The sequence below is a fragment of the Triticum urartu genome, unplaced genomic scaffold (genome assembly GCF_003073215.2).
Source record: "Triticum urartu cultivar G1812 unplaced genomic scaffold, Tu2.1 TuUngrouped_contig_5959, whole genome shotgun sequence".
NCBI lineage: Eukaryota > Viridiplantae > Streptophyta > Magnoliopsida > Poales > Poaceae > Triticum > Triticum urartu.
The window spans coordinates 1-10,707 of NW_024116677.1; the positions used below are offsets into that span (position 1 = coordinate 1).

The window sequence follows — 10,707 nt, forward strand, 5'->3', positions numbered from 1 at the left end:
CCCCGGCGCCCCCGCCCCCCCCCCCGGCGGCGCGATCGTCTCCGGCCCCACCACCACCATGCCGTCGCTCGTCGGACTCACCACCGTCTGGCTCACCCGCGCCAATTTCCTGCTATGGAAAGTGCAGGTTATACCCAACCTCACCGGCGCCGGCCTCTTCGGCTACCTCGACGGGTCCGTCCCTGCGCCACCGAAGACGGTCGTCCAGGGCACTGGTGACGCCGCACACTCGGTGCCCAACCCCGAGTACAAGCCATGGCGGCACACTGACCAGGCCGTGCTCGGCGCGCTCCTGTCCTCCATGACGGAGGAAGTGCTCGCCCAGATGACGCGAGCGACCTCGTCGGCGGCCGTTTGGTCCTCCCTCGGCGCCATGTTCGCCGCTCAGAACCGGGCCAGCGTGCGTCAACTTCGCACGCAGTTGTCGCACACGAAGAAGAACGACATGTCAGCGGCAGAGTTCTTCCACAAGATGGCGGGCTATGCGGATGCGCTGGCCACCGTCAGCGATGTACTGTCCGATGACGAGATCATCGGGCACATCATCGGTGGGCTGGGTCAGGAGTACGACCCACTCATGACAGCTCTTTCTGTCTTCACCGGCCAAGTGAGCCTCTCTGAGTTTTACTCATACCTTCTCAGTTTTGAAGCCCGCCAGGAACAGCACGCTGCCAACAGCGGCAACTACTCTCCGTCCGCCAACAACGCCATGCGCCATGGCAATGGGTCCCGTGATGGCAGCCGCAACAGCAACGACAATCATTCAAATAGGAACGGCGGCCACAATGGTGGCAATGAAGGCCGCTGTGGCACCAGCGGCAATGGTGGCCACAATGGCGGCCAGAACCGTCGCCCACCCCGGTGCCAGATATGCCGCATGGAGGGGCACTACGCCATCGACTGTCGCGAGCGCTACAATCACGCCTACCAGTCGGACGAGCATCGCAGCGGCAACATGATGACGTACGGTCACCGCGACAACAACTGGTACCTCGATACCGGTGCTACCGACCACCTCACCAACGACCTCGACCGCTTGACGATGCACGAGCGCTACGGTGGGAAGGATCAAGTTCAAGTCGCAAACGGTGCAGGTTTGAAAATTTCTCACATTGGTCATACTAAACTAGCTCGCTCACGTGATCCCATCCATCTTAATAATGTGTTGCATGTTCCTGAAATTCACAAACATCTCCTTTCTGTTTATCGTCTAGTTTCGGATAACCGAGTGTTTGTGGAATTTCACAAATTTTTCTTCTGTGTGAAGGACAAAATCACGAGGAGGGTCCTTCTTCACGGTAGAAGTCGGCATGGTCTCTACCCCATCCCGTATGGTAGGCCATCATCCTCATCTTCACGTCAAGTGTTTTCTGGAGTTCGATCTTCATCGAGTCAGTGGCATCATCGTTTGGGTCACCCTTCAAATAATGTAGTTGAGTCCGTCGTTCAGTCAAATAAACTCCCTTGTTCGTCGAGTCATGATACTTTCGTTTGTGATGCTTGTCAACGCGCCAAAAGTCATCAATTACCTTACAATAATTCTTCACGTGTTTCTTCGAAGCCGCTTGAGCTTATTCATACCGATGTGCGGGGGCCTGCTCTTGCCTCCTCCGGAGGTTTTAAATTTTATGTTAGCTTCGTTGATGACTTTAGCCGTTTTACCTGGATTTATCTTCTCAAACATAAATCTGATGTCGAACAAGTTTTCTACAATTTTCAGGCCCATATTGAACGACTCCTCAACACAAAATTCGTGCGGTTCAATCCGATTGGGGAGGCGAATACCATCGCTTGCATAAATTTTTTCAGCGTGTTGGTATCTCTCATCGCATATCATGTCCACACACATCCCAACAAAACGGTATTACTGAACGAAAACACCGTCACCTAGTTGAAACCGGGCTTGCTCTCCTAGCTCACTCCAATCTTCCTTTGCGTTATTCGGATGAAGCTTTTCTCACCGCATGTTACTTGATCAATCGCATGCCTAGCCGGACCCTTCGCAATATGCCACCACTCACACGCCTCCTTAACATCACTCCCGATTACTCTTTTCTTCGTGTCTTCGGGTGTGCATGTTGGCCTAGTCTTCGTGAATATAATTCCCGGAAACTTGAGTTCCGCTCCAAGATGTGTGTTTTTTTCGGATATAGTCCGTTTCATAAAGGGTATAAGTGTCTTGACAAGTCCACTGGTCGCATCTATATCTCGCGAGATGTTGTTTTCGATGAAAAAGTTTTTCCTTTTGCGACTAGTGTGTGTCCTGATTTGTCTCTCTTAAATCCTCCTGTGATGACTTTTCCTTCCGATGAGCCAGTAGATCAGGATGCTAATGTGAGGAACTACAACCTGTGTTTTTTGTTTCCTGAATCTTATTCTGCAGGTGCAGCAGCGCGGCCCTCCTCCACGACCAGCATGACCGGTGTAAACGACGTGCATGCTACGCCGCCATGCACCCAGCCGGCCTGCGCCACGCGGCAGACAGATGGCCCAGCCTGCGCCCCGTCACCATCGGTTGCTGGGCCTTCTGAGGCTAGCCATAGTGGGAGTAATTTAGGTAGTAACTTAACATATCCCAAGACAATTTTACTTATGTGGCAACTATTTAATGAGGAAAGAGGTGCTTGTGGTAACATAATATGTTACTATAACATAGCGCTTCCCGAGACAAAAAAGAGTCTATAAGCTAATAAATGAAGCAATCTATGACACTAGTACTATGTTACTTTGCACTATGGAGATAGTAACTTAGACTAGTGTCATATGCATGACACTAGTCTAAGTTACTCCCCACTATGACCAGCCTGAGTCCGCTGGTGCTTCCTCACTGCATGGCCCGGATGTGGTCCAGCCACCCCAACCGATGCGCGACACCGCCGACGCGCCCGCGGCAGCTGGGCGAGTCACGCCTGCTCCAGACGCGCCTGAAGTGTCCACATCCGACGCGCCCTCACTTGACGCATCTGCTCGCATGCATGTGCATGCAGATACGACCGAAGGGGGATCGGCGGCAGTTCCTTCGTCATCGCCTACGCCCGCTGTTCCTTCGTCGTCGCCTGCCACTTCGGCTGCATCACCGCTGGAGCGTACTCGCACACGCTCCAAGAACAACATCCGACGTCCCAAGATTCTCACGGACGGTACTGTCCGCTACAATCCATATCGACGCGGTTTCAGTGCTATTGTCTCTGTTCCGACTACGCATCGGCAAGCCCTCGTTGATCCTGCTTGGACAGCTGCCATGCGCGAGGAGTTTTCTGCTCTTCAGCGCACCGAGACATGGACGCTTGTGCCTCGACCCCCCGGCACCAATGTCGTCAGCTGTACGTGGATTTTTAAACTCAAGGAACGGTCGGATGGCTCTCTTGATAAGTACAAAGCTTGACTGGTTGCTCGTGGGTTTACTCAGCAATATGGTGTTGATTATGTTGCCACTTTTAGTCCGGTTGTTAAATCGGCCACTGTTCGGCTTGTGCTATCCCTTGCTGTTTCACAGGGCTGGTGTTTGCGTCAGATTGATGTCAATAATGCATTCCTTCATGGTCTGCTTGACGAGGATGTGTACATGCAGCAGCCCCTGGGGTTTGAGGATTCTCGGTATCCCCATCATGTTTGCAAGCTTCGGAAGTCTATTTATGGACTCAAACAGTCCCCTTGGGCTTGGTACTCCCGTCTCACTACTCGGCTGCACCAACTTGGTTTTCATTCATCCAAGGCTGACACCTCCCTCTTTATTTTTCGGCAAGGAGCTGTTGTCATTTACATGTTGGTCTATGTTCACGATATTGTTATTGCTGGCTCTTGCCCCCGTGCAGTGGATCATTTGCTTCGCACTTTGGCTGGGTCTTTTCCCATCAAAGATCTTGGTCGTCTTTCGTACTTCCTTGGGATTGAGGCCACCTACAATCCAGGGGGAATGGTGTTGTCTCAGCGAAAGTATGCTGATGATCTTCTTCATCGTGCTCATATGGAGAATTGCAAGGAGGTCTCCCATGTCAGTCACTGATAAGTTGGCAGCGAATCTTGGTACTCCCCTCACTGATGATGATGCCTTCCGCTATCGCAGTATGGTTGGAGGACTACAGTATCTTACTCTTACTCATCCGGATATTTCATTTGCGGTCAACAAGGTGTGCCAATATTTGGCCAAACCCATTAATGTGCACTGGGAGGCAGTCAAGCGCATATTGAGGTATATTAAGGGTACTCTGGCCACTGGACTCTCCATTCGCCGGTCAAGCTCCACACTTCTTAGTGTCTTTGCGGATGCTGACTGGGCAGGATGTATTGATGACAGACGCTCTACTGATGGTTTTGTGGTTTTCCTTGGCCCTAATTTGATTTCGTGGAGTGCTCGAAAGCAACCCACCGTTTCACGATCTAGTACCGAGGCAGAGTACAAGGCGCTTGCCAATGGCACAGCTGAAGTCACTTGGGTACAAACTGTGCTTAGGGAACTGGGAGTGTTCCTACCACGACCACCAGTGTTATGGTGTGATAATTTGGATGCCACCTATCTGAGTGCAAATCCAGTATTTCACGCGAGGACAAAGCATATTGAGGTGGATTTCCACTTTGTGAGAGAAAAGGTGGCGCAAGGAGCTTTGGATGTTCGTTTTGTGTCCTTCGGTGATCAAGTGGCAGATGCCTTCACTAAACCTGCGACAAAGATCATGTTGGAGAAATTACGACGCAATCTCAACCTTGTGGCCGGTTGAGATTGAGGGGGAATGTTAATGTATATATGGCATATGATCGTATGTGTATCATATCCTGATCGTATAGCGTTTGTAGTGATTCTAGGATCCTGTAGATTGACCCCATAGAGATTTACCTTGCTGTACAAGTTGTAATGCTAATCATATATTGAATGGAATGCCAAGAGGCAATAAACGGCAAAACACATTCCTTTTATCTTAACTGACTAATGGCTAGATTCCTGAAGACCAGGCCACCTCAATGCTCCGAGCATTTTTTAGGTCCCTCAAATCCGGTTGATAACTCTAAGTTGTTCTCGAGTCCGTAGGAGGGGCTTCATCCTTGTCTTCATTTGATTTTTTATTTTCCCAGAGATTAGATGAGTACTTAAATTTTGATCCCAGGGCCGGAAAATGGCAGATAAGCAGGAGCATTTTACTCACTACAAGAATATGCGACTTATAAACTTCTAAATGATATACAAGACCTGTACGTTGACTGTCCAACTCTATGCAAGATTGAGAAAAAACTAAGTGATAGGCACATCATGTAGGAAAAATGAAAGAAATCCACAAATGAGCACATCCATGCATGTCTATAAGCAGTAGCTTATATAACAAATATTGGACAAACGAATGAATATCTACACAAATCAAAAAATATAAACGACTACCGAACGGATTAGTGAATATCTATATACAAATAATATATAGTGCTTGTCGGTCTCATCAAATTTGAATAGTAAGGAATGCCCCAAGTCTCTAGAATTCAACACCACCATTCTGTCGAAGCCTGGCTTTGCGCTCCTCTGACAACATGCGTGCGAAATTGACCAACTCCTCCTCATTTGTGCCCCTGTTTTGGTCGGGCTCGTTCTTGCCCGTCTCGATATTCACCTTGCACACCTGCCTCTTAAGCAGTGTCTGGCCAACGTCGACGAGCCAGTTGAGATTCTCTGGCGTGGACACGCCGACGGAGGCCGCTTCTCCCTTGAGCTCGCCGTCCTGGATCCGGAGGTAGCGCTTCTCGCAATGCAATGCCTGGAAAAGCACAGACGCATGGATGTCGACGAGGTCCGCGCTGGCCTGGCAGAAGCTGTCGATGATGGGTGTGGCAGTGGCACCCTTGTTGGAGAGCCACCCGAGGAGGCCCCACTTGCTGCATTCAGCGGCATCGAACTTCTCTTCGATCTTGGCAGTGCCGGTGCCCAATGAAAGGATCATGAACTGGCCGTAGTCCGCCGGCTTGATGGGGAAGAAGTCCTTGGTCCCCATCAGGATCTGCTTGCTTACATCCGTCATAGCCAGCAGGGTCTGTATCCATGCCATTTTGTCAAATAGAGAACGAATGATACATTAACGTCACATCGAGATAAGTCAACTGTTACTAGCTTATAAGCCTAGTTTAGATTATCAAGTTTCATCGAGGTTGCTTGTCGTGTTAGAATTTATAAGAACAAAGGACTCACCGGGTTGTTTGCGGCGACGCCACTGTCGATGAGGTTGAAGTCCCGGAGCTTGCCATCCTCGCCCTCTGTCTGAAAGTGGTGGCCGGGGAGGTAGGTCGGCGCAGCGGACGTGCTGATGCAGACGTCCGACCGAAGAGCGTTCTTGGACTTATCCTTCATGGCCTACATTCAAGTTCCATATAGTTCAGTCATTCAATGGGCGTGGTGCAACCGCGCAAGCAACACGCGTGCATGCATGTACCAATAATGGGTGACAAGCACGCTACTAGGAATGGCTTATTAATCTATTCTTCACACATCACATACGTTGTAAGTGGAGAAGATGGTGGGCTGCAGGAGCTTGATGTCGAAGGTGGGGACGACGACGTTGTTGAGCGTGTCGCGGACCGTGTGTCTTCGAGGAGCTTCTTGACGATCGTATGGAGGTACACCGTACTCGTCGTCGTACTTGGTCCCATCATGCTCCTCATCAACCTAAATGGCCATTTGCTGCACGCACTACAGAACAGTAAATTGCTCAAAACCATCACATTTGTGGATAGGGTACTCTAAAACTATCATTTTTACCAAAAATCATCAATTCTGTGGCAAGTGAGGTACTGGCGGAGGCTGGGGGCTGTTGCCCCCCCCCTCATATTTAAATCCTGGCTCTACCCCGGGCAGACAGGTTTGACTTGAAAATCAAGTGTGTTAGTATGTACTGTATTACATCTTGTTGTTCTTGCAAGCGTGTTAAAATTGTCTTCTATGAAGACTTCTTAGATCGCTCACCGAACATCCATATCCGCGGACTGGTCCCCTTATCCGCAGACAGATGTGGGAAGAAATTTACGGATTACCGTTGGTGATGCGCATAAAGGATTCACACAACCATCTTTATTAAATTATTCAACAAACATCTTGCAAAAGTATACATCAAATAACCTGAAATCATCACGTCACACCTACAATCTCGACGATGAGAATGCCATCACAACGCCCCAGCTAGATCCGAGGGCATCACCGAGCCACATGCATGGTGTACTGGGAGCTCACATCCGCTCTAGCACACCTTAAGCATGCATCGTTTGCACACGTTCTAGAAGCCGCCGCCACCAGAAATGAACCGTCGACCTGTCTTCATGGCAGCGATCCGCATTATCCTTACCAGGCCAACCGTCGACACCGGCACGGCGCCAAACAATGCCATCTGGTCTAGTTTTGTGGTAATAATTTTGTTAGGATAAAGTAGATTAATATAATTTACCGTAGGGCCAACTACAACTTCAAGAGAATAACATATCCCATCCTAATAGTTACATAGAAATAGCTTCCGCGAGGCGAAACTGCATGAAACCAAAAGAGCCACCATTTCATTTGAACATTGTCACGTACTCCGTTTTTATTTTATTGCTCACACACTGCAGCCTGCACTACTAGGCGTGTGTGCAGCGCAGCACATACGCCACGACTAGGCACGTAGCGATTCAAGCTCAGGCTGGACGGCGTTGACCAGGTGATCAGCGCCGCGCGCTAGTTACCGCCGGCGGCAAGAGCCTCCGTGCACGTGGGCCCCATGTCGCCGGTGTACCGGTCGTTGCAGACGCGAGGGGATGGATCGGACGGTGCCGGCTCGCAGCTCTTGCAGGTCGGAGCACACTGCTCGACCTCGTCAAGGCAGCGGCACGCCCGCAGGAGTGCCCTGTAGCACAGACCGATGTCGCAGCATTTCCACGGCCTCTCTTCCAGTCTTCCTCTCCCCCCTTCTTCTTCGCTGCTGCCACGGTCACCACTCCTGCCCGGCCTGCAAATCCTCGGTTAAGGAGCCAAAGCTGTCATCAGTTTCTTCCTGCACCAGCTAGCAAACTGAACAAGGAAAAAGGAAATGTCGGCAGGCATGGTCACCTTTGCCTTGGCTCGGCAGGAGAATGTCGGCGCCCATATCGTCGGCGACGGTGACCGTGGATGGGATGCCGCCATGCCGGAGACGACGAGGAAGGTGGCTCGTGTGAAAGCAGGAGCAGGGTGCTAGGAACAATGCATCTCTTCTTCATCTTCATTGCTGGTTACTAAGCTTGGTTGTGCGTTTGAAGATGGGTAGCTCTCAGCCCGTATATGTAGCCGTGTGACACCCATGCATGGATACCGAACGCGTGGCGCGTCGCCATTAATTTAATTCCAGATTTGGACACGTACCGTACTTGATACATATGTGCAGTGATGGAAGCGGCACATGCATCCAGGCGCGAGAAGCACGCTGACCATTATTTTTGTACGTACGAAATCAAATGAGCTGCGCAAGATCAGTCACGTACGCTACGAGTCAAATGCCTTTTACTTGTGGCTAATCGATCATTCCAAAGCCGGACCTGCTCAAGGTTAGTAACCCGCGAACTTTGTTGTGGATTGTGAGAGATATGAAGACAAGTCCGAGAGGACTGTACTTAAGAAGAAGTTCAACAAGTTCACAAAAATAAAAGATGACAAAGCGCTTGTTGACGAGGAGTACATGTTCGGAGATGAAGATGACGGTGATGATGATAATGTGGGAACGGCCGCCATTGTCATGCATTGATCAAGGTTGAGAAAAAACCAAGTGACAGTTACCCAACATGTATGGGCAATGAAAGAAACTCACAAATCGGAACATCCATGCCATATACGCAGTAGTTTATACAAGGAATATTGGACAAACGAATGAATATCTACACGAATTAACAGATATAAATGACTATCAACAAATTAATATGTACACAAATATGTCTATCTATACAAATAATATAGGTAGTGCTTGTCGGTCTCATCAAATTCGAATACTAAGGAATGCCCCAAGCCTCTAGAATTCAACATCGCCCTCCTTCCGAAGCCTGGCTTTGCGCTCCTCTGACAACATGCGTGCGAAATTGACCAACTCCTCCTGGTTTGTGCCCCTATTTTGGTCGGGCTCGTTCTTCCCCGTCTCGGCGTTCACTTTGCACACCTGCCTCTTGAGCAGCGCCTTGCCAACGTCGACGAGCCGGTTGAGGTTCTCCGGTGTTGACACGTCGACGGAGGCCGTCTCGCCCTTGAGCTCGTCGTCCTGGATCCGGAGGTATCGCTTCTCGCAGTGAAGCGCCTGAAAGAGCACAGAGGCATGGATGTCCACAAGGTCGGCACTGGCCTGGCTGAAGCTATCGATGATGGGTGTGGCGCCCCGGTTGTAGAGCCACCCAAGAAGGCCCCACTTGCCGCACTCAGCAGCGTCGAACTTCTCTTCGATCTTGGCGGTACCGGTTCCCAGCGAAAGGATCATGAACTTGCCATAGTCCGCGGGCTTGATGGGGAAGAAGTCTGGGTTTCCCATCAGGATCTGCTTGCTGACGTCCGTCATTGCCAGCAGGGTCTGTAATGTATCCATGTCAGTTGTCAAACAGAGAATGTTCGATACATCAACATCATTACCGGATGATAGTCAACTGTTTCCATACATCAACATCATAACCGGATGACAGTTAATTAACTGTTATACTATTAGATGATAAGCTAATTAATTAGGTTAACAAGTCTCACTAATTGAGGTGGCGTGCCGTGCTAGCACGACGGACTCACCGGATTGTTTGCGGCAACGCCACCGTCGATGAGGTTGAAGTCCCGGGGCCTGCCGTCCTCGTGCTCTGTCTGGAAGTGGTGGCCGGGGAGGTAGGTCGGCGCAGCCGAGGTGCTGATGCAGACGTCGGATAGAAGAGCATTCTTTGATTTATCCTTCATGGCCTACATATGCATGTTTCACATATAAATCAGCAGGTGTGGTGCAACCGTGCAAGCAACATGCTTATTAGTAATCTGTTCTTCACACATCACATACGTTGTAAGTCGAGAAGATTGTGGGCTGCAGAAGTTTGATGTCGAAGGTTGGGATGACGACGTTATTCAGCGTGTCCCCGACCCGCGTCTCACCGAGGAGCTTCTTGACGACCGTGTGGAGGTACTCGCCGTTGTACTTGGGTCCCATCATGCTCCTCATCAAGCCAAAAGGCCCTTTGCTGCACGCACCATAGAACATACATACATCAAGATGTGGTCGATCACGCATGCATAGGCTCTCATCCTGGAGATAGATTTGTGCGTGCATGCGATTTGTGTAACCTGGCTTGAGGGAAGATATTGGGGCAGTGGTCGAGGTAGAACTGGTTAATGTCCTTGGCGGCGAAGAGCGGGCGGCCTGCGTCATCGGGCGCGCTGAGCATGGCCGTCACTAGACCGCCCGTGCTCGTTCCGGCGATCACGTCGAAGTAGTCGGAGATCCTCGCCTCCGGTCCGTCAAGCTCCTAAATACGTATATTCATGGCAACTCATTAGAACTAGCAGTGTGAATTATATCACACAAAGCCAAAGGTGCGTGCATGTAAGTGTCTTCAATTGGGAACGTACCTGGAGCTTCTCCTCGAGGAAGGCGAGGATGGTGCCGGGGATGATACCGCGGACGCCGCCACCGTCGATGCTCAGCACGGTGACGATGCTCCCGTAGGAGGGCGGCGGCGACCTGGGGCTCCCCAGCGACGACGACGCGCCGCGGCTGAGGG

The 10,707-nt window shown here is 50.5% G+C and overlaps 1 protein-coding gene and 2 pseudogenes across 1 annotated transcript; all 3 read right to left on the minus strand.

The window, feature by feature from the left end:
* Positions 1 to 5,302: 5,302 nt before the first annotated feature.
* On the minus strand, positions 5,303 to 6,636 carry LOC125529937 (annotated as a pseudogene).
* A 467-nt stretch (positions 6,637 to 7,103) lies between these two features.
* On the minus strand, positions 7,104 to 8,212 carry LOC125529936 (annotated as a pseudogene).
* Positions 8,213 to 8,774: 562 nt separating this feature from the next.
* On the minus strand, positions 8,775 to 10,707 carry LOC125529935 (patatin-like protein 2; the record flags this gene model as incomplete). The annotated part of the gene is given in 5 exon segments (XM_048694363.1): positions 8,775 to 9,527; positions 9,734 to 9,895; positions 9,990 to 10,167; positions 10,271 to 10,452; positions 10,556 to 10,707. Coding segments are annotated over 5 exon segments (1,220 nt in total), but the record flags the coding sequence as incomplete, so codon positions are not given.